The 23,540-nt window shown below is 59.3% G+C and overlaps 2 protein-coding genes across 2 annotated transcripts; one reads left to right on the top strand and one right to left on the bottom strand.

Moving 5' to 3' along the window:
• Positions 1-1,738: 1,738 nt before the first annotated feature.
• Positions 1,739-12,711, bottom strand: FSD1 (fibronectin type III and SPRY domain containing 1). Its single transcript, XM_050934450.1, has 13 exons — positions 12,524-12,711; positions 10,413-10,508; positions 9,810-9,941; positions 9,613-9,714; positions 8,080-8,102; positions 7,556-7,677; positions 6,412-6,621; positions 5,540-5,638; positions 4,637-4,796; positions 4,123-4,202; positions 3,422-3,673; positions 2,837-2,925; positions 1,739-1,979 (listed from the first exon to the last, which is right to left on the bottom strand). Exons 1-13 carry the CDS (start codon positions 12,536-12,538, stop codon positions 1,869-1,871), a joined length of 1,491 nt encoding a protein of 496 aa, XP_050790407.1. The 5' UTR covers positions 12,539-12,711; the 3' UTR covers positions 1,739-1,868.
• Positions 12,712-15,374: 2,663 nt separating this feature from the next.
• On the top strand, positions 15,375-23,186 carry TMIGD2 (transmembrane and immunoglobulin domain containing 2). The gene is made up of 5 exons (XM_050934521.1): positions 15,375-15,445; positions 18,184-18,576; positions 20,260-20,301; positions 20,759-20,860; positions 22,643-23,186. The coding sequence occupies exons 1-5, from the start codon at positions 15,403-15,405 to the stop codon at positions 22,861-22,863; spliced, it is 801 nt and encodes a 266-aa protein (XP_050790478.1). The 5' UTR covers positions 15,375-15,402; the 3' UTR covers positions 22,864-23,186.
• Positions 23,187-23,540: the final 354 nt, after the last annotated feature.

The raw sequence follows: 23,540 nt of genomic DNA, 5'->3' as shown, positions 1-23,540 counted from the left end.
AGCTGCTTGCGGGGGGATCTGCAGTGTTGTGCACTGAGTAAGCAGCGTGCTAAAGCTGTCACAGGCCAGCATGAGATGGCTGCGTCAGTCGTAAAGAACAAGCTTGTTTATTTCCAAAGCAGCGCGCCCACGGCCAGCGGGCCCAGCCCTTTGTCTGAGTACCGAAGGCCCGGATTGCATGCTCACGGCTCGGCTGTACTGGAACAGTAATTCAGATTAACTAGTGGGTTTCGGGGGGGCCGGCTCAGCCTTGCGCCCACACCCCAAAGGGTTTATTTTCCATGCACTGTCATTTTGGAAGTGGCTTCACTCCTGTGGGGACCGAGGTATTGCCCAGGACGGTAAGCATGGCTGAATTCACTGTCACCCTTCTGCCCGCTGCTGGCCCACACTGATTTGCTCCACCCCCGAGCTCCCCTGTCTGTTTACCAGGGTGCCAGGGGGTCATGACCAGCTGGCACCGCCCTGCGTCAATACTGGCATGCAGCCAGGTGGGCCCTTATGCAATTCCAGTCTGGAGCCCCAGGAAGGCCTGCAGCTTGGCCGTGCTGTGTGACTCAGCTCGGAGGGGCTGCAGGGCTCAGTTCTGCACTGAAAGGGCTTTTCCGGGCCCTAATGGCTGCAGATCCCTCGCAGGGGTTAGACGCACCAGAGCGGTACGGAGCCCAGCCTGGAAACCCTCTGCCCATCCTCCTGCGCTGCCTGCCCCCACTGAACCTTTCCCCCAAAGGGCCCCTGGGTTGGGAGCTGAGCCGAGCCCAGCCAGCCGTCCCCCGCTACCCATCCCCGTGCCATTCATCCACGGTCCTCAAATGGAAGAGAGGGAAAAATGTTATTCCACTGCTCACAGCCGGGGCGGGACTGTGGCTAATGCGGAGAGAAGCTGTTACCCCTTTGTGGGAAGCTACTGCCCTGCACTCCAGCCCATACCAGGCCAAGCAGGGTGGGGGGGTTGCTTTGAGCTCTTCTCCGTTACAGGGGGTGGTGCACAGAAGGGTCAGATGTAAAACCTCCTTCAGCAGTCAACCCCTCCACCCGCATCAGGCCTTTCCCCCGTCCTTGGTGGGGGCCAGCTGCTTGGGAGGCAGGGGTCTGGCTGCTGAGCACTGCTGCGGATGGCAATGACCCATGCTGGGAATTTCAGGAGAACCCAGTGATTCGGGGCAGGCGGGGGGACAGACTAGGTGTGAGGCAGACGTATGATGCGGGCAGCACAGCCCCAGATTTTAACGGTGCCTCGAGGCGGGAGCAGCAAGGGGCAAAGACGCCGTCGTCCCTTCCCTGCGCCTGGCCCCCGACCGCCAGTGGCTTGCCTAAGCACAAGCTGACACCAGACAGCAGAGGGGAAGGCTATGCCTAGAGCTAGGTTTATTATTAAGGCCAGAAGCAGCTTTTGTCATCCAAGAGGCTAACGGGCTCTAAAAGCAGACGAGTGCCCACGTTCCTGGGACCACCTTTAAGCGTCGGGTTTTATGACTGCCAGGACCAAAAAAACCCACAAAAACCACCAAACGCTTTCAGCCGGAGGAGGCCCCATCCCCTGGACTCCAGATCCCGGTGCGCTTAAAGGCGGTCGTCCGCAGGGCCTGCTTTTGGCACAAGGCTGGCTCGTGGACGTCCCCCTGTCTCTTAAAGGCAAGTGTGAGGCGGCGGGAAGGGACGCTCTGGGAGAGGGAGCGGGGTTTACAATCGTAGGTAAGTCTCGGTACGCTCAGAGCGTTCGAGTCGCTGCAGCACCAGCTTCTCCGCCTTGAGCAGCCTTCCAGGAACTGGGAGGAAAGAAAACTCAACAGGCCCCAGTGCATCTTTCCCCAGCTGCAGGGAGCCAGGAGGTGGCCCGGTCCCACCGTGCCGGGGGCCACGTGCGTCTAAGTCAGGCTGGCGTTGGAGCTGCTCGTGGCGCTGTTTCGTTTCTGGAGGCATTTGACAGCGCTGGGTACCTGCAGTCCAGAATAGACGTGGAAGCTGCCGCACCAAACCTAGGGAGGACAAGGAGGCAGTTACTGCAGCCACCTGCAGAGGGCACCATCCCCAGTAGACATGGCGTGCGGGGGATGCCACAGCCAGGGAAAAGGGGGGCTGCAGGCGTCACGGCAGCCAGGTATTTATCTCGCTCTGAGTGCCTCGCTCCCAGCCATGGCTTTTACCTCCCACCCATCCTTGGGAGGCAGAGCAAGATTATCCCCATGTTACAGATAGGAAAACTGAGGCACGCAAGAGCAAAGTGCCTTGCCCGGAGTCCACCCAGGGGCAGAGCCAGAACTTGAACACAGGTCTCCTGAAGCCCAGTCCACCTCGCATATGTTAAAGATTGTGAAGTGCATGGAGACGGTCTAAGGAAAAGCACTCTATCAAACTAATTATTATTACCAGTGAGAGATTGTCCCGTAGAAACCTCCCCTCCCATTCGCTGTCCCCTGGCAAACCACGGTTTGATAGCCACCAAGCTAGCAGACTGTCTGGTGAGCTATGCCCATTCTAAGACAGCTGGGCCTTCTGGTGCTGCGAGCTTCCCCCCACAGCAGTGTCCCAGCAGAGGCAGCTGGGCCATCCTCTGCCAGCCATCTGAATCTAGTCTCTAGCATCTGAGGGCTTTGCTGGGCGCTGGGTCTGACCCCGGCCCAGAAAACGACACAGAAACAAGGCAAAGTGAGCCCTCCTGGGGGAGGGGCTGGAGTGGGGTCCACCCTCCTCCTTTCCCACCCCCATTACCACCCCAAGGGCCGGGCTCATGCAGTAACCCTCCCTGACCAGGAAGGGAAGAGCGTCTGGACCCCAACTTCCTCTCTCAGAGCCTCAAGCCACAGTGTCCCCCACCCTGTGAACAACCCCTTACCATGAAAGCAGGAAGCACCGGCTGGGTGAATTTGGCCTTAAAGGAATGGAGCAGCTGCTTGGTTCGAGCATTGTAGAAGGACAGAAAACCTGCGGGCAGACACAGGAAAAGTCAGAAGAGGGGGGCTGAGCAGCCCAGCAAAGGTGTACGGTGCCGGGGGGGGGGGGAGGAGATTTCTCACCCCTGGCCTCCAGCCCTCGGGTCAGACCCAGCCCAGCCTGAGAAACTGCAACCCCCTTCCCAGGCTGCCGTTCCAGCCCCAGCGGCCTGGGAAGCGCGTCAGCGTCTGATTGCGTAGGGAACCTTCGGCCTAGAGGGGCTGCCCAGTTCTGGGAATTTCTACCCTGATGCAGCCCCATCCGGGCAAAGCCCAAAGGCAGCTGCCAGGATCCCACCGGGCAGCCCAGCCCCAGGTCACCAGTGGGAATCAGCTGAAGCTGGCAGTGCCCTGACACAGCTCCTGGCTGGTGGCAGCTCGGAAAAGCAGGGGCTCTCGGGCAGGGGGGGACAGAACACCCCGCTACCTCCTGGGGACTCTGTTGGGATCTATAGACATACACACACACGCATGCATGCGTGCATCACCTTCGTGGAAGTTGCAGTAGACGCCGATGCAGTCGGGCACGGGCATGTCCAGGACCTTGGCCTTGTTGTTATGCTTGGCGGTGAAGCTGACCTGCAGCCAGTTGTTGAGGTGGATGCACCAGGAGGACGAGGTCTTGCCCAGCTGGTCAAACTTGCCCAGGGTCCTGTAGGCCACGCCCATGCCGAAGGCCTTGCTGTCCCGGTCGTACCTCACCTCCCAGTAGTGGTCTCCCCCGTCGATCAACGAGTCGCCTGCGGAGGGATGGGGGTCAGGGGGGCCCATGGGGATCCCAGCGCCCACCCGCCCACACATGTATGGGTGGAGGGAGCAGGGGCCATGGGGATCTCAGGCTGCCCTGCCCCCTTACCCCTCGATCGCCCCCCAGCACAGAGTCTGGATTTAAATTGGAGCAGGAGTCCAGAGCCTGGCTGCCCTATCCCCTTACCCCTCGATCGCCCCCCAGCACACAGTCTGGTTTTAAATCGGATCCGGAGTCCAGCACCTGGCCACCCCGCCCCCTTGGCCCCCCGATCACCCCCCAGCACATAGTCTGGTTTTAATTCCAGTGCCTGGCACACGCGACTGAGTCTCACGGGTCCCCCAGGGGTCCCGCTCAGCAGGAGGCGACATTGTTCCGCCCACCCCATGACGGTGTAACCTGCCCCACGCCCGCACCCCCAGAGACTCCCTGCCCCCTTACCCAGCACTGTGTAGGACTCGGCCGTGAAGCGGTCCCTGCCCCCGCGGGCCGAAGGCATCCTCTTCGGAGACTGCACGCACCTACAGAAGGTGGGACAGGCAAACAGGCTGCAGCCCGCTTCCTGCCCCAGGGCAGGGTCCCCTCGCCCTCACCCTGAGGCTCCTTCCTGGCCTTTGCCCTCACTCTGCCATCTCTCAATGACAGGCCGGGGCCCAACCCCCTGGCTTGGTCCAGGCTCCCCAGGTCCTGTCCCCTGAGAACGGCATAGAGGGTGGGTCCTGCACCCCGGCTTCCTCCATGACCCCCTTGGATCCGGCCCAGGGGATTGATCCATGACTGAGCCTGTACTCCAGCCCCCCTCCCCTGGCTGTATGGCTGGGTTTGCCCCAGGGCCTGGAGGCTGAGGACTTTGGGACAGGATGTGTCTGTTCCTGAGCCTCCGGCTATTCTCAGCTTCTCTGTCCCCTCCGTGCTGCGGGGTGTGAGCATGTGCTACAGAGGGCCGGGACTTTACCTGGCAGGGGAGTTCACTGGGGACGCTGTCCTGCCCTTCCCGTCCTTCTCCCGGGCCTTGATGTCCTGCACCTTGCCCCCCATGGCATCCCACTCCACGCTCAGCTCCTCCACCTTCAGGTTCTGGTGACAGGTGCTGGCGTCCAAGCGGAACATGAATGCTGGGGAGGGAGTCCCAGGCACCGTCAGACCTGGACCGAGCCCCCTTGTCCTGGGGGGAGCCCCCTCCACAGTGCTACCCCCCCCAACATCCTGCCCCACCCCCATCACAGGGAGCCCCACTCCCACCACCCCATCTCACCCCACCCTGGCCAGGAGCCTCTCCCACATCCTCTTGAACTCCACCAGCTCCCTGCTCCCACCCCACCATCTCATCCCCAACTTGTGGAGAACTCCGCTCCCCAACATCCCATATCACTCCCACCCCAGGGACAAGCCCCCCCCATAGCTCCACCTTCTCTCCACCCCATCCCCCAAACATTGCAGGGAGGACCCCTCCCCCAGCTTTGTACCCCATCTCAAGGGGGACTCACCACCTATGCAGGGGATCACTGAGGTCAGTGAGATGTCCCAGATGGGGGGTGGAGGGAATTCGCAGGTGCTGCTGAGGATCCCTGGGTCCCCACGCTGGGTGCCTTACCCCTCTGTCCTCCCCCCATGCCAATCAGGGTAAGGGAGAGGCTGCCCTATAGGCTGGCAGCCCCATGGTGCCAGGGGCTTTGCAGGGCACACCCAGCCTTGCCCCATGCCCCCAGCCATATGGGTGTCACTCGCAGGCGAGTGTGGGAGTGTTGGGGGGTGTCCAGTGGGGTCCGCCTCCACCCAGGAGAGTGGGATGGGAGTGGCAGGGGGTGTCACTGATGCAGACTATACCCCCTAATTCCGTTCCCCCCCCCCAACACACCTCTGGTTTCCAAGGTGACCGGCTCGGAGAACTCGCCCGCCACAGCCTTGTTACAGGCTTTGACGCGGAAATTCATGTACTTCATGTCGAACCTGAGCCCTGAGGGGAGTCGCCAGGGTTAGACGGGAGCAGGGGGCCCATGTCAGCGCTCAGCAGGGCCAGCAAGCCCCCCTCAGGCAGCCCTCCGCCAGGCACCCTCCAGCACTTCCTAGTAGGACAGGCTAGAACTGGAGTCGCTGGGATCTTCCCCTACAGACAGTGCTCCTGCTCCCTGCTCCTGCCCCCCTCCCTACAGCGCCTCCTGCTGGGTGAGGCCGGGACTGGGGTAGCCAGGAACTGGTCCCACATCCAGTGCTCCTGCTCCCTGCTCCTGCCCCCCTCCCTACAGCGCCTCCTGCTGGGTGAGGCCGGGACTGGGGTAGCCAGGAACTGGTCCCACGTCCAGTGCTCCTGCTCCCTGCTCCTGCCTCCCTCCCTACAGCGCCTCCTGCTGGGTGAGGCCGGGACTGGGGTAGCTAGGAACTGGTCCCACATCCAGTGCTCCTGCTCCCTGCTCCTGCCCTCCTCCCTACAGCGCCTCCTGCTGGGTGAGGCCGGGACTGGGGTAGCCAGGAACTGGTCCCACATCCAGTGCTCCTGCTCCCTGCTCCTGCCCTCCTCCCTACAGCGCCTCCTGCTGGGTGAGGCCGGGACTGGGGTAGCCAGGAACTGGCCCCACTACCAGTGCTCCTGCCCCGCTCCCTACAGCGCCCCCTGCTGGGACAGGCTGGTATGGGAGTAGCCAGAGCTCCCCCCACAGCCGTGCACTTATCCCATTCTCTGTAAGCAATCCCTTTGGGGCTGCAGTGAGTAGGCGCCCCCATTCCCCTCACCAGTTAGGGTGTACTCGGTCTGCTTGATGCCCTCGATCACCATCCAGGGCTGGTCCTCCTTCACCCGCGGGGGCCCCTCGAAGTTGGTCTTGCGGTACTCCAGGACGTAGTGGTCGATCTTGCTGTCCTCGTCGGGCATCCTCCACACCAGCGTCACGCAGTTATCGGCCACCAGTGACTCGGCCATGTCAATCTCCGGGGCGCTGGGAACTAGATGAAAGGGGGAGAGCAAACGGATGGCAGCCACGGTCCTTGTGTTCCCTCCCAAAGCCCATTGTCCCACCAGCCACGGCTCAGCATGGCCCCTCCCAAACCCCAGCGCCCCCACCAGCCATGGCCTGGCCCGGCCCCTCCCAAACCCCATTGCCCCCACCAGCCACAGCCCGGCTCGGCCCCTCTCAAACCCCATTGCCCCCCACCAGCCACGGCCCGGCCCCTCCCAAACCCCACTGCCCCCCGCCAGCCACGGTCCAGCTCAGCCCCTCCCAAACCCCATCGCCTCCCGCCAGCCATGGCCTAGCCCGGCCCCTCCCAAACCCCACCATCCCCCACCAGCCATGGCCTGGCCCGGCCCCTCCCAAACCCCATCACCCCCCACCAGCCACAGCCACGGCCTGACCCCTCCCAAACCCCACACCCCCCCCACCAGCCACAGCCCGGCCTGGCCCCTCCCAAACCCCATCGCCCCCCACCAGCCACAGCCACGGCCTGATCCCTCCCAAACCCCATCGCCCCCCACCAGCCACGGCCTGGCCCGGCCCCTCCCAAACCCCATCGCCCCCCACCAGCCACAGCCACGGCCTGATCCCTCCCAAACCCCATTGCCCCCCACCAGCCACGGCCTGGCCTGACCCCTCCCAAACCCCATCGCTCTCCACCAGCCACGGCCTGGCCCGGCCCCTCCCAAACCCCATCGCCCTCCACCAGCCACGGCCTGGCCCGGCCCCTCCCAAACCCCATCACCCCCCACCAGCCACAGCCAGGCCCCTCCCAGACCCCATCACCCGCCACCAGCCACGGCCCAGCCTGGCCCCTCCCAAACCCCCGTGTCTTCCCAGCATGGCCTGGCCTGGCTGCAGGAAACCCTCTGGCACCCACGACAGCCCAGGGTGGCTGCCCTAGCACCAGGTGGGGCCCCATTTACCTGGGAGGAATTTCAAGGACTGCAGCATGTGGCGCTCCTGGGTGAAATCCACCATCAGGTGGCTCATGTTGTCGCTCACCTTGGCCTTGAGCGAGAGCCGGAACGCCGGGGCCATCGTCACGCTGGGGGGGACGGGACGGCACAAGAGTCAGAAGGGCCCCTTCTCAGAATGCACCCACACAGCTGAGCCCTCCCACCCCATTCCCTGCAGACTAGGGGGAGCCGGAAAGCACCCAGATTCATCAGAGACCATCCACCATCTGTGTTCATACTCAGCCAGGACCCAACGTGTCCTGGTCTCCCCTCCCCGCCAGGAATGCTGGGGTCGTCTTCAGTAACCGGACATCCTGCCCCCTTCTCCTTTCCAGCCTTGGGGGTTCACCCCCCAGGCTCAGGGCAACAGGGGGAGGACGGTGCTACCTGCTAGCCTGCGCTATGTTAGTAAGAAGGCTCAGCACGCCAAGCGGTGAGGAGCAGGCGATGGCATGGGGCGGGGTGAGAGACGGGGGCAGCGGGCACCGTACCTATCCTTGATCTGCTTGGCAGCCTTCGCAGCAGAGAGGAAAAGAGAGAGAGAAGAGAGGGAACAAAAAAGAGAGAGGAAGAGAGAGTCAGCCAGGGCAGCCAGGTGCGTTATAAATAATCATCACCATACTCTGTGCTGCTGTAGCGCTCCCTAGCGGAAGGTCTCCGAGCCCATCAGGGACACAAATCCACAACGGGGAAACTGAGGCACAGAGCAGGAAAGCGGCTTTCCCCAGGTGAGCAAGTCAGTGGCAGAGACAGGAAGAGAACCCAGGAGTCCTGACTCCCAACCTCCTTCATCTAGCCACTAGACAACATTCCCATCCCGAAGCCAGAAGTAGAACCCGGGTCCTCTGCTCTACCCACTAGGTAACACTATCCCAGAGCCAGGACTAGAAACTCAGAATCCCGCCGCTTGGTTCCTGCTCTACCACTAGGTATCACCTCCAAGTCTCCCTGAAATCAGAAATTCTCTGTTTTAAGCTATATTCCAGGACTCCAGTCTGGCCCGTTTCTCTGTAGAGGCAGGCCTAAGTTACCTTCACAGGAGCTGCAGTTCCCTTCTCACCCGGGATGGGGTGATCCCAGTCTACATCATCATATAATCCAACGCAGAGTTAACCTGCGGACCTCACTGCCGCTGGAGATTACAGAGGCAAATAGCTTAGTAAAATTCAAGAAAGGAGTAGGAATTCCCAGGAATAAGCACAGCCTCCACAGTTACAAGGGTTAGCGACCTTCATGCTTCTGGGTTGCGGGGAGGCAGGGGTCAGGAAGGTGTCTGCTCCCCATAGGGTGACATTGCAGAATCCAGGGCATTATGGGGTGCGGAGGAGAAGGGGTCTTTGTCTGAAGCATCCACTGGTGGGGCCAGACTGGCGAGGTCATCGGTATAAGATCCAGTGTGGCAATGCTCGTGATATTAAGGGAAAACAGAGTAGGGGGCATAGCCAGGGGTCCAGGACAGGAATAGATAAGGAGCATGAAATCTTGACCGCCACCCCAGGAGGACTGTAGTGGGACAAACCTGCACCATGGACCCACCACCCTGGTCCCTCCCTGTGGTGCAATGCGTGGCATGGATATAATAACCCTCTGCACTGGGCCCCCCCCTGCTTAGCTGCACCCTTCACCTTTCCCGTAGCCTGGGCCTACGTGGCTGAACACGGCTGGGTGCTGGTACAGTCTGCACCAGGCCAAGCCCCATGTCCCCTGCAAAGAGTGTGGCCCGGCCTGGAGAACCTACACCAGCAGCCCAGATGCATTCACCTGTGGCTTTGGTGGGGAGCTGGGGGAGACATGGGGGTGTCAGACATTGGATCACGGATGCCAGAGACTGGACGCCCACTTAAGGTCTGGCCTTCCCCCTCCCCCAGTGATGGAGGCTGCTCCCCACACCAGGAGGGGGCATCCCACAAAGTGCCCCCGACTGCTGCACCACAAGGGTTAGCACACCCCGCCCCCCCCAGCTTGCTCTCCGCCCCACCACAGGGGGCCTTGGCTCCAGCTGGGGGCGGGGAATGAGGGCGCACCTGGTTGAAGTCGTGGTTCTCGGCCCCTTCCAGCGTCTGGTTGGCCATCTCCAGCAGCTCCTCGGAGCTCTCCAGCGCCTTGGTGCAGGCCGCCAGCTGGTTCTGCAGCGGAACAGACAGAGCCTGGCCCAGTGAGGGGCAGCACGGGCAGGGGGCAGCCAGGGGCTCGGCTGGAGAGGAGGGCGGGGGAATCTCACCTGCAGCTCGTAGGTGCGGCTGGCCCGGTCCTGTTTGATCTTCATGAGCATGCCCTCCTTCAGCTCGTCCAGCAGGGAGTACAGGGACTGGAACTCCCCCTCCAGGTCCTCCTGCACCTTGGTGGAGTTCGCCTGGGGGAGAAGGGCCGGGGGAGAGCAGCGCAGGCCCCAGCTCAGGATGGCTACCCCGGCCAGGGCTTACTGAGCTACCCCCTTCCCGGCCCCTGCCCCAGCCGGCCCCCGCCCCAGCCAGATGACTCAGGACGGGCCCCTCGGCTTCGCCCTTCACGACGCTCGTAAAAGTGGCGAATTCCATCCCCAAGGAAACACCAGGCCAGTGCCAGTGTGAGGGGCATGGGTGTGATGGGGGGGGCACTGCCATGCCAACGCTGGGGGGCTGGAAGGGGAGGGACACTGTCATGCCAACGCTGGGGGGTTGGTGGAGGAGGGGTCCTGTCATGGCAACACAATGCAAAGGAGATGATGGGAGGAAGTGTCATGCAGGAGGGTGACGGGGTGCTGTGATGCCAACCCCCACAGAGCAGGGGTTGGGGCAGGGGGAGCCCTACATAGCCAGGCGTGCCAGGCGGGACCTCCCCTTACCTCCACGTTCTGCAGCATCTGCTTGAGGGCGTAGATGAAGTTCTGGATCTCCTCGTTCTTCACGGCTAGCGTGGTGATGATCTTCCGTAGGGCGTCCTAGGCCAAAACACCAACGCTTGCCATCAGAGGCACCCCTGGGCTCCCACCCCCACCCTGCTCCTGAGCCGAGGGCAATTCACCGTCCCTCAGGGCCCAGCTCAGATCTCCACGGGGGGCCCCTCGCCTGGGACAGGGACACAACACATCATGCTGTGCCACGCTGCTCCTCGTGCCTTCCATTCAAGCATCTCAACACATGCCCCAGACATGAGGTGCCTAGGCTGACAGCACTTTCGAGGAGTAACATGATATTATAAACAGCGGGGGAAACTGAGGCACAGTTGGCCTAAGGTTACATGGGAACTCAATGGAGGGGCCAGGAATGGAACCCAGGAGTCTGGATTTCTAGTCTCTCTCCTCCCACAGCTCTCTTATGCCAGGTATGACCCTTCCCTACTCTGCTTACACACAGACATTACATTTACCATCAGACTGGCAAATGCATTTATTTTCCCCAGGCTATAGGCTGTGGGGTCTTATGGACAGGGCACCCAGTGCCGTTCCCAGCTCAGCTGCTGGCCTGCTGGGTGACCTTGGGCAAGTCCCGTCCCTGTGCCTCAGTTTCCCTTCCTCATGCAGTGTGTCTTGTCTATTTTGACTGTAAGGACCTTGGGGCAGGGATTGTCTCTCAGTTGGTGTCTGTGCCAGGCTTGGCACTGTGGGGCTCCAATCTGGGTTGGGGGTCTCTATATGTCACTCTAATGCAAATAATCAAAATACTGTCTTGGGCTGGGATGTGCCTGTACAGAGCAGAGCCTCTTTTTGTACCTACATTTTGATTCATGATTGAAAAACCACCACCATCACCAGACGAACCTTCGCCAGGGGTCTGTGTTACTAACGAACAACGGGCACTAGAATTTTCACAGCACCTTCCATTGGTGGAGCTCAAATGTGTCCCCAGCCCAGGAGGTGTGTGAGAATCACACCCTCCCCCATTGCAGATGGAGAAACTGAGGCACACAGAGGGTGGGTGTTTTCAGAAGTACAAGGCCCCACAATTCCAGCTGCAGTCCAGGGGATTCAGCACCTCTGCAGAGCAGGCCAAGGTCACCCAGGCAGGCCCTGCGCTATGAGTGGAGCCACATGGGCAGACTCTCACCCGCCTATGTCAATCCAGTCCCAGGGTCGTGGGCCGAGTCGGGGGCAGAGCTTAGCCCGTCGTTCCTCCCTGGGGGAATACTTTCAGCACCAAAGAAGCTCCTTGCACACTGGGAACCCCCACTGGAGCCAGTAGGAGATTTGAGGGAGCTGGATCTGCTCTCGTTACAATAGGATGACCTGGAAGGCTGGGAAAGGGGAGCGTCTGGAGTTCTGTCCTGCCAGGGGCTGGGGGAATACACCAGGAGGGTCTGTAGTTCTGTCCAGCTGTGGTAATAGGTGGGGGGGGGGAGTTTGTAGTTCCATCCAGCTGTGTGTAGGGGGTGGGAGGGGTGTCTGTAGTTCCATCCAGGTGTGTGTGGAGCTGGGGGTCTGCAGTTCCATCCAGCTGTGGTCATAGGCTGGGGGTGTCTGTAGTTCTGTCCAGCCACAGCTGTTTTCATTTCTGAACCCCACCATGCAGGGACGAGGGGGATATTTCCCCAACCTCATCTCCCCGGAGGGATGTTACATCCCTTCCTTTGTTGCACGTTCACTGAATCACCCACACCCCCTATGCCAAGTCCAGGCCCCTCCCTCAGGAGTCATAGCCCCCCCTCCCAGCGCCTCTCCAGGGGGGGGGAAGCCTCCCTGCTCCCCCCATCCCTGTGCAGAGACCAGACCCTGCAAAGCCCGGGGCTGGAACATGGCTGAGGCCAGGCGAGCCCCCAGGCTGCAGGGGGGAGTGTGCAAGGGGGCGGGGGGCAGCCAGCCAGCCGGAGACCATCTCCGCTCTGCTCCCCGCGGCCCGGCCCGGGGATGAGACGCTCGCACGGCGCAGATCGCTGCATCCCCGAGCCCTTGGAACAGATGCTGCAGCAGCAGCCCCTGGCGCCGGCTCTCCCCAGCCTGCATCCCCCACCCAGCCTCACCTTTTGGTCCTCCATCTTCAGCGCTCCGTGCCCAGCCCAGCCCGTGGCGGTGGGTGCAGGGGCATGGAGAGAGCGGCCGCCCGGGGGCTCGAGGGCTCTGTGCCCGGGTGCTGCCCGGCCCGGCCCTTCCCCTCCGGCATCCACAAAGCTGGTGGGAAAGCAGCCGCAAATCCCCCCAGCCTGGGAACTTGCACGGCCCTCCCAGTGCGCAGGTGCACGGGCATCCTGGGAAGTGTAGTCCTGCCCGAGAAGGGGGGGGATGCGCACAACAGCCCCCGCTCTGGTCCTGCCTAGAGAGGCCCCCAGCTCTGACCCCTGCAGGGGGGAGGCAGGAGCCCTCAGGGGCAGCCCTGCTTCGGGTGTCTGAGCTGATGGTGCTGTAGGGGGGACTAGGGTGACCGTCACCAGACAACAAATGTGAAAAATCGGGACAGGGAGTGGGGCGTACTAGGACCCTATATAAGAAAAAGACCCCAAATATCAGGACTGTACCTATAAAATCAGGACATCTGGTCACCCTAAGGGGTGCTAGGATTGCAGCGGGGTGGGGAGGTGCCTGGGGGAGCAGAGAGCAGTCCAGGGAGGTGGGGGCTAGAGTTTGCTGGCCGTGGCGGGGGTAGGGAGCTGGCTAGCACCTGTCCACGTTAGTAGGATGAGCAAAGGATGGCACCCACGCTTTTGAGGATGTGGTGTCCATGCCTGTGGCTCTGTGTGCCTGGTGGGTGTGATTCTGTGCGGCTGGCACCTTGCTCGAGCGTGAGCATCGCTCTGCAGCGTGGGTGTTACTTTTGCAGCCTGTCCCTCGCCGGCTGGTTATTGTGCAGGGTGAGGCCTCAGGCCCGCTATCACAGGGTGTGTGGTGTCTGCCCCCTGTATCACTGAGTGTAGCCAGGCTGGTAGCAGCGAAACTATAGCTGTGTGCAAGGGGCGGGGGATTCTGTATACCTAGTGGGAGTGATTCAGTGTCTGTACCCATGGGACAGGGGTGACTGAGCACACAACAGGGGGGTAATTCTGTGCATGGGTTCATCTGCCCCTGTGCAGGGTGGACATGATCTGGTGCAACAGCCTGGCTCTCGCTGAGCCAGGGCAGTGTGAGTCAATGCAGAGGCGATTGCCTCCGGTGACCCTGTGTAGCCGCGTGTGGGTGCAATTTGCACAGCTAAGACGTCATTTCCAGGTGCTCTAGTTCTGTCAGCTGTCTTTGGTCACTGAACTACATGTCGCTAAATGAGACCACGTTCTGTGGTCTGCCTCAGAGGCTGCGTCTGCGAGTGGGAGCGCCAGGCCTGATGCTCATGGCGGGATGGGGGGTGTTTCAGTTTCTCGCTTTCTTTGAAGAACGTGCACTCACCCCTGTCCCATCACTCGCCTCTGGGGAGGGCTGCTCCCAGACTTCGCCTCCATGTTGAGAGTAACCTAGAAAAGTCAGCTGGTGGGGAAACCCAGGGCCCTCCAATGCCTGCCTCTCCCAGAAGGGGGCGCTCTAAGGGGATGTTGTGAGGCCATTAGCTAAAAGGGGGGACCAGGATGCTCCTGGCTTCTCCAGTCCCAGCTTACTCCAGCCAGGGGTGCTGTAGGGACTTTGCGGGGTCAGGGGAATAGGAGTGCTGAAATCCCAATGATCGTTGACCTCGCCTCCTCCCCAGACTCGAGGCTGTGGGGTAGGGTGAGGCAAAAGGGAGATTAGCTGCCTGGTTCAGGCATAGGACTAAAAGCCAAGACTCCTGGGTTCTGTTCCAGCTCTGGGGCAGAGGGTGGCCTGGAGATCAACATGCAGCAGAAGTCAAAAAAGCAAACAGAATGTTAGGAAACCATTAGGAAAAGGATAGATATTAAGACAGAAAGTATCACAGTGCCACTATAGGAATCCGTGGTAGACCCACATCTTGAATACTGCCTGCAGTTCTGGTGCCTCATCTCAAAGATGATAAACTGGGGTGGGGGGAAGTACAGAGATATGAGCATCAAAAATGATTAGGGGTATGGACCAGCTTTCATTGGAGGAGAGATTAAAACAAGTGGGACTGCTCAGCTTGGAAAAGGGGGGGCAGGATATGATTGAGATCTATAAAATCATGAAGAGTGTGGAATAAGGCAGTATTATTTACCCCTTCACGTAACCCAGGAATCATCCAATGAATAGGCAGTAGGTTTACAACAAACAGAAGGAAGTATTCACCCAGTGCACAGTCAACCTGTGGAACTCATTGCCAGGGGGATGTCGTGAAGGCCAAAACTGTAACTGGGTTCAAAAATGAATTAGATAAGTTCCTGGAGGATCGGTCCATCAATGGCAATTAGCCGAGATGGTCAGTAATGCTCTGGGTGTCCCTAAACCTCTGTCTGACAGAAGATGGATCACTTGATAAATTGCCCTGTTCTGTTCATAGCATCTGGCATTGGCCATTGTCAGAAGACAGGATACTGGGCTGGATGGACTATTGGTCTGACCCAGTCTGGCTGTTCTTATGGTCAGAGCACTGGGCTGGGAGCCAGAACTCCAGAGCTCTGTTCTCGGCTCTGCTGCTGAGTCACTGGGTGACCTTGAGTTAGTTGCTTCTTTGTGCCTCGGTTTCCCTATCTGTAAAAAGGGGATTATATCCACCTTAACCCATTAAAGTGCCCTGAGCTCCAGGTGTCATTACTGGAGAGCAGGGGCCTGTCTGGAGACGCTCTGACTCTTTGCTTCCCTGCTGAGTAGGTCATGCTGGTGCTGTGGCAGGAAGCTCAGTCTCTGCACAGCGCAGAGAGGTGGGGAGAGAGGTTAGAAGACACGCTGTCTAGATCTCAGCCGGAGGGTCAATCAGAGACTTAGCAACCGGTGCTGGAGACACTCAATGAGCCGGCTAAGCAGAGCCAGCCCCCCACAAGCTGCAATGCAGAGGCTGGAGGAGTGTCTCCTCCTGTTGCTCTTAGCAGGTGAGTGCACAGCACGATCAAAACCCCAGGCATTTAGGGCTAAGCTTTGCATGATTTTGGGGAGCACGCAGGGCCCGCTTTTCAGAGGTTTCCAATCCACCCAGCCAGCTGGATCCCAAATCCCCAGGTTCTCTGCAGGGCCAGGCCAGCTCCAGGCCCTGTCTGCCAGGCAAGGTTTGGGGATGCTCCAGCCAGCTCCAGCCTAATTGGCCAAGTTCCAGGGAAGCAGGAGGCAGGAAGCCCTCTGTGCTGGGGAGTGGGGAAATTGGAGAGTCCAGCGGAGGGCAACAAAAATGATTAGGGGGCTGGAGCACATGACTTATGAGGCGAGGCTGAGGGAACTGGGATTGTTTAGTCTGCAGAAGAGAAGAATGAGGGGGGATTTGACAGCTGCTTTCAATTACCTGAAGGGGGTTCCAAAGAGGATGGCGCTAGGCTGTTCTCAGTGGTGGCAGGTGACAGAACAAGGAGCAATGGTCTCAAGTTGCAGTGGGGGAGGTCTAGGTTGGATATTAGGAAACACTATTTCACTAGGAGGGTGGTGAAGCACTGGAATGGGTTCCCTAGGGAGGTGGTGGAATCTCCTTCCTTCCTTAGAGGCTTGACAAAGCCCTGGCTGGGATGATTTTATTGGGGATTGGTCCTGCTTTGAGCAGGGGGTTGGACTAGATATCCCCTGAGGTCCCTTCCAACCCTGAGATTCAATGATTCTATGAGTGGCCATGGCAGATACGCACCTTCCCGGAGTCAGGGATTCACCGCAGCTTCGCTTGGTGCCCGCCGGGAAGTGGTATCATCTAGGCGCTGTCTAACCAGGTCTGGGGACTCTCCAGCCTCATAGAACCGGGGCCCTATCACACCAGACACTGGTAACACCCCAATCCCCTCTCAACGCCTCCTGTAGGGCTGCAGAGTGAAGGGGGAGGCTGGGAGATAGGCAAGGGAGAGAGGTGTGTACTCCCCTCCCCCCCACGCTCCACCAGAGAATGCAGGGGGCTGTTGGGGGGGGAGGGGGCTCTGCTGCTGCAGCCTCCCTCCTTTCCCTCCCCAGCAGCAGCCGTTTTGTCTCAGCTTCTCCCTGGGGATAATTTACTGCACCCCTATCTCCCACCCCTCCCCCGGCCTGCATAGCAACCTTTGTCCCATCGCCTCCTGTTCTGGCCCCTTTGTTCCGGCCCCTTTGTGGCCCCAGGATTCTCCAGCTGGCGGAGGGAACCCCCCCTCCCCTCCAGAAGAGGGAGGGGGTCTTCCCCCGTCCCTCCCTCTGTTAATTGAAGCTGGGTACTTTGGGGGTATCCTAAAAGACCCTCCCCTCCCATTTGTTCTAGGACTCGTGCAAAACCTATAGGACTAAACTTCCTTCAGGCTGGTGACATTTCGAGGCCGCCCAATACTGCAGAGCTGCCAATCTCCCCTGCCTTCAGCGCAGCCAGCACATTATTATTAATGATGTCTGTTACGACAGGGCCTAGGGGCCAGCCGAGATCGGGGCCCGCTGTGCTGGAGGTGAACAAACACAGGAGATTAGACAGTTCCTGTCCCAGAGAGCTCACGAGCTAGGCAGGATGGACCCAGGGTGAGGGGAGCATTCGCCTTCCTTGGGTTTCCACGTGAAACTGCTGGGGAATTGCACTCGTGGCCTGCTTGGCCCATGGTGGCCCCGAATCCTGTGAATGACAGCGGGCAGGCGAGCTGTGGTGCTGGAGCAGCACTCAGCTGGAATCAATGCCCAAGCGTCGTCAGTCACAGGATCGGGGCCACGCGCTGGGCACGCTCCGGCCCTGGTCAGTCATCCAGGGACTATGTATTTGAATAGTCCTAGTGGGGCTGCTCTCATGCAGAGAGTTAATTAGAATCGTTATGATGTGTATCCTCGGAGCCAGAGACTAGGACCCCGTCATGCCTGGTGCAACACAAACACTGAATGAAAAGTAGGGTGTGAACACCGTCTTTGCAGGATCGGGGCCTTTCTCAGCCTCCCCAGCAAGGGCAGGAGCACCTAGGAGGGTTAGGGGTTTTGCAAAACCTCTGGTCTCCATTTTGAGGGTTTTGGGTTTAATATGATTTAACCCTCCCCGCTCAACAAATTCATTTCTAACTAACCCTAACTCTGGGCTAAGCAGCCAGTCCAGGGCTGGATTCGGCCCTCGGCGATGCCTGCTGAGGGCTAGCGTAACACACCCAGCCGAGCCCGAAAGTCGTCCCCGCTCTGCTTCTGGGCGAGAGAAACACAGGAGCTGGTTTGAGCTGCAGAGACAGGATCGAGCTTTCAAACCACTGGTGCCTGGGCAGATGCACCGGCAGGGCCTGTTCTTCAGGGGAAAGATGTTCTGACAAGGGAGGGGACCTGGGATTTGTGACCCAGGATGGCTGGTCTGGGGGTCAGTCAGGCTCAGAGCTGTTCTGATGGGGTCCCCAAGGTTGTACGTGGGATCTCAGAAGTGGTGCCTTTGAGAGAAGGAGTTTGGTCCAGAGGCCATGTCATCTGGTGGTTAGAGCAGGAGGCGAGGGGTCAGGACTATACCTGGTTCGGGGAGTGAGTGTGGTCTAGTGGTTAGCGGGTACTGGGAGTCAGAACTCCTGGGTTCGATACCAACTGTGTCTGCTTATGTGAGTCACTGCCTGGCTCTGTACCTGGGTTTCCCAAGCTGTAAATTGAGGGTGGTAAAACCCATCATTGGGAGGTGCTTTGAGATCCATGGTGGAAGTGTCTCTATGCGGTTACTTCCTCCCCTCAGCCTTTCTGCTAGAAGCCAGCGAGGAAGCAGGGACCCTGAAAGTGAGGCAAGATCCTGCCCAGATCCTGGCCCCGGTGGGGGGCTCGGTGGAGCTGTCCTGCCAGATCAACACTGCCCAGCGCTGGGAGCAGCTCCGTGTAGAGTGGCAGAGGGACAGCCCCCTGATGGTTTTCTGCCAGGTGGTGCTGAACAAAACCAGTGTCTCCAACTGCTGCAGGGGTGTGGGGGTCTGTGATGACGCCCGCCTCAGCTTCACCTGGCACCCCCCTAAGTTCACCCTGAGGATGAGCAACATCAATGAGGATGACGTGGGGTGGTACGTGTGCAAAGCCATCGTGGAGATCCCGGTGAATCTGGATGCCACGGGCAACGGGACGATGCTGAATACCTCAGGTAGGGGGGCAGGGGTGCTGCCAGGGCAGAGGGGGAAGGGAACCTGCAACACACTCCCAGTCGGGCCAGTGGGCCTGCTCCTGCTCCAGGGATCAGCACCAAACAGGATCAGCCTCTAGGTGAGGGGGATGATCTGGCTCCAGATGGATGGGGCAGCATCTGAGAGCACTGCCTGCTCCCTAGGGGAAGTGGGGGAGGGCAGTTCTCTACAGCCCCACTTACTGGTAGAGCCCCTCCCCTCCCCCGGGCTGCACCCCACAGCATGGTGTTGGGTGGGGGTTTCTCCATCCCCCTCCCTGGTCGGATGTCAGGTGTCTCACTTCCGATCAGGGCTGTGCTTCTGTTCTCATGTGCCACCCACAGCTTCAGCTGCTGAAACCACAGCGCGACCTGCCCGGAGCCCTGCAGCTGTCTATCTCCTCCCCACAGCAGGCTGCATGCCCACCTTACAGGCCCTGTGCCTTACCTGCTCCCTGTGGGCCCCTCTCCCCTGTGGGCTCTGCATCCTGTCTTCTGCCAGCCTCTTCCCAGGAGCACCCACTTCTCTGCCTTGTGGCTTTATGCACACTGCAGACCGTGTCTGCCTGTGTGTCTCCTGCAAGCCCCATACGGCCACCCCCCAAAAGCTCCCCCATTGCACCCAATTGGGCCTGTGCTGGGAGCGGCTCCCAGTTCGGGGCTGGCTGGAACCCTGCAGACAGAATTCCCCAGCTGGGCACCCACTGGCCAGTGAGCGAGGAACACAGATGGCCTGTGTGCTAATTGCTGGGCGGTGCCCAGCGAGCTCCTGCAGCTGGCTCGCTGGGTCCCCAGCTGCCCAGCCCTCTCAGCAGTCCCTGGGGGTGGGAGGGGAAGCCAGGCCATAGAGTCTGTGTGGGCAGTGCCCCACGCTCAGCCAGCACCAGCAAGGAGCTTGGCCTTGACCCTGCCCGTGCTGGGCTCTCGCAGTGCGTGGCAGTGGAAAACGCTGCTGTCGTGCTGCTCACGGATTGTGATGAATTTTCTCTCTCGCATCACATGGTTGCCACAGAAATATCTGATGTCGTGGCGCATTCCCCTCCAAAGCCTGGCTAATGTAACTCACGTGCCCATCACCGTGGTGTCTAGCAGCCCTGGGCATGGTTCAGGAGTCAGGTGGGAGGGTCCTCAAATAATTGAGGCCGAGTTGTGGCCAAGACATGGAAAATCACGGAAAAGAATCATGAGCCTTTACCAAGAGTGGCCATCTGGAGAAGCCGGAGCTGACCTATTTGTTTAAGGGAAATTTGCTGGAGCGTTATAAACGGTCAAGTATTATGGGATGCCTGTGAAGGTCTCTGCTGACCAGCCCTCATGGTTTAAAATCCAGAAGACTGAAAGTTGTAATGCAACTGCTGCAGACATGGAGTCCGGCTGCTGTGGCCTCTCACACTTCACCGGTGTCCTGTGTTTGTGCCGTGCTAATGGTGCGACCGAAAGGTCTGCAGAACTGTGCACTGGGCAGAGAAAGTGAATTCAGATCCAAAGGGCAGGGCGGGGGGAGCCTCGTATGGGGGATCCGTGATTGCCGGGGGTCGCGAATTGAAATAGGGCCGACTCCAGGAGCGCAGTAAGCCCTGGCCGGGGCAGCCCCCTTCCCCCAGGACACAGAGCAAGGGGGGCTGGGGAAGTTGCCCAGTGACAGGTGTTTATTTCTCTCGACAGCAGCAGCAGAAGGAGGAGGTTGGCTGAGGAATCACAGCAGAGGTGAGAGGCATTAAACCCGCAGGGGGCCCAGGGGACCCCGGAGTCACACCCATCCAGACCTCCCCTGCCTTGCCCCTCCAGGGGACCCAGGTCACACCTACCGAAACCTCTTCTGCCGCCTCCAGATCTCTCCTTGCTGCACCTGGGCCAGCCCCTTCCTGTGGCTAACAAGCCCTTGAAATTGATTCTGGAACATCACTTTGGCATCCAAAGGCGGGAAATCCCTGTCTAGCCCTCACTGCCCATGCCTGGCCCAGCCCCGGGCATTCCCCATGGCATCATCACAGGACATGGTGCCCCAGCAAGGAGCCTGGAGCAGGAGTCACTGCCTGGGACTCCGCGGTGAGTTGCAGCATCAGGCCAGGCCAGCTGGGACAGAGCTGCCTGTCTCCAGGTGGAGGGTGCTGGACAAGGTGGGGCACCCGGAGAGGCTGATGGCTCTGTCCTGCTGTTTCAGATCTAGTGTTGTGGCTGGGCCTGGCTGGAGCGTTGGCCATCACCGCGCTGCTCCTGCTGCCGGCCGTGATCTGCTGCTACAAACGCAGGCGCAGAGATCCAGGTAAGAGAGCCCCCGATGACTCCCACTGCAGCCCATGTCCCCAGGGATGGAGCAGGGACCCTGCCCCTCGCAGTGGCTGAGAGATGGCAAGGATCCCCCAGGGCTCTGTGACCCCCTGGGCCACCTTAGTGAGCAACTCTCTGCCTTGGGAGTCACCTGGGCAGAGATCCCAGCTGTTCTTTCTATACCAAAGGGGGCTGGCTGAGCAGTGCTGCCCTCCAGCAGCGACTTTTAAAGAAGCTGTGTCTACATACAAGAGGGCATGTGGTTAAAATCACCCCTTACCCATTTCACAGCAGGGGAGTTTCAGAACCATAGAATCTCAGGGTTGGAGGGGACCTCAGGAGGTATCTAGTCCAACCCCCTGCTCAAAGCAGGACCAATCCCCCGATTTTTACCCCAGTTCCCCAAATGGCCCCCTCAAGAATTGAACTCGCAACCCTGGCTTTAGCAGGCCAATGCTCAAACCACTGAGCTATCCCTCCCCCACCAGCTGGGAAGCTGCTGCACTGGGCCCTATCCACTAGCGCTCATTTCCTGCACAAGCTTCCTGCATCCCCACTTCGCTGGGTTGCTCAGCTGGTGCAAACCAAGCAGGGTGAGCTGGGGTCTGCCCTGGGACGGCAGATTTCCAAGGGGGTGCTGATGGCTGAGGGGATGATGCTCTTCCTTGAGGCAGTTTCCCAGTGTGACACCAGTTAGGGTGACTAGACAGCAAATGTGAAAAATTGGGACAGGGGGTGGGGGGTAGTAGGAGCCTATATAGGAAAAAAGACTCAAAAATCGGGACTGTCCCTATAAAATTGGGACATCTGGTCACCCTAATGCCAGGGGGCACAGCACTGCTAGAGATGACGTCCCTTCTGACCCCTCCTGGTTGTTAAAGGCCACAGCAGGTATTTACCACAGGGGAAGCCATTAGCCCTGGGTATCTTGTACGGATTCCATTCCACGTCTTGAAACCACTCACCACCCGTGCTGTCTCATCCAGACGCAGGACCCTTTTTCATTTCCTGTCCTAAGCAGCCATCGTGGTGTAGCTGTTAAATAGGTGCCGTGTCCTGCCCCAGAATGGGTTGCATTCCAGGGGGCAGGAGAATGCAATTCCTGAGTATGGCATTTGTAAATAATTCTGAAACTCCTCCAGGAGGAAAAGCCGTGGGGTAATAGAAGATCATTTCTGCTGTGTGTGTTTGGCCTGAGCAGCGCCTGGCTGGGTGGTTTCCAGTCGGAGGAGAGATTGATGATATGAGTCAGGGATTTCTTTGGGGGCAAGCCTGTTTATTTACAAGCAATGTCAACAAAGTCCTGTTTCCCTGAACACAGTAGGAACAAACAACAACAGGCAATTTGCTTGCTCATGATTGCCAATACTGCTTTTCCACCAAGGCCTGTACCCCACGGGGCTCTCTTTTACCCTCTCAGCACCATGCTCCCAATGACTTCTCTTGATAACTGCTGGTTTTCTGCCTCACTCACATACACAGCTTGCCAAGCAATCCCCTCGGCTATGCATTTGCAACCAGTCCAAGGGAAACCCCTCAGGCCACATGGCTTAGCGCTGCACAGGTGTTGCCGTGTGGTCAATTGCCTTGGGCGGTGGCTTCTGTTGTCTCCCACTATCTCCAGCTATCTCACGCCACAAAAGGACTTACTTGCTCCTTTCTTTTAGGCTGAAAGAAGTATGCTTAGCACACACAGCGGCTTTGACCAGGTCTGTGACTGTCTGTTCTTGACGGCAGCCATTAACGCTTTCCAGCATAACTTCTGTTTGAAATCCAGGGCAGGCAATCTATGTGAACGTTCTGTTCCGCAAAAAGGAAGAGGGAAAGAAAGACAGCCCCCGAGCCAGTAGTGAGATGAAGCAGACCAGCCTCTACATCCAGGAGTTCCAGAGAAGGGGGCACAGCTGGAAGCCTCCAGTTACAGAACGGAGCCCTGGCCCCACGAAAGCTTCCAAAAAGGCCGCCTCCTTCAAGCAGAGGGCAACGGAAAGGCCATGAAGGTCCATGCAGCACTCAGATGCCCCCAGTCAGAGCCCTGCCCACTTTGCTTCTATGGTTCTAACCCTGCCCCTTTCCACCTGGACCCTGGGGCTGCCTCTCATTGGGGTTAAGTGCCGCCCATGTGCTCGGGGCTGCACACGGCGCAGCATGGCTAATAGCCATTGATGGACCTATCCTCCATGAACATATCTAGTTCTTTTCTGAACCCTGTTATAGTCTTGGCCTTCACAACCTCCTCTGGCAAGGAGTTCCACAGGTCGACTGTGCATTGTGTGAAGAAATACTTCCTTTCGTTTGTATTAAGCCTGCTGCCTAGTCATTTCATTTGGTGGCCCCTAGGTCTGTGTTAGGACAAGGAGCAAATAACGCTTCCTTGTGTACTTTCTCCACCCACCTGCTGGCGGGCACGTGTGCTGCTTCTCATTCAGCCCTGTGGCTTGGCAGGGGAGCCCTCATGAGATGGGGACTAGCTGGGATGCCCACCGGCCTGGCTGGGATTACAGTGCCTAGGTGGATGGGCTGCCAGACGACTTGTCCATGGTGACCGATGAAGAAAATGTAGCAAACTCTTCTCCGGACTGTTCATCTGTAAACGGCGTCGCAGTGTCGGGGTAACTGCACCTTTATTCCCCCTCGGTGCTCCCCGGAGGGCCCCCACTTAAGGTTTCCAGCTC

This window comes from Gopherus flavomarginatus, chromosome 24 (genome assembly GCF_025201925.1).
Source record: "Gopherus flavomarginatus isolate rGopFla2 chromosome 24, rGopFla2.mat.asm, whole genome shotgun sequence".
Lineage (NCBI taxonomy): Eukaryota > Metazoa > Chordata > Testudines > Testudinidae > Gopherus > Gopherus flavomarginatus.
Note: the sequence above shows the minus strand (reverse complement) of the source record. Positions and strands in the feature narration are given on the sequence as shown.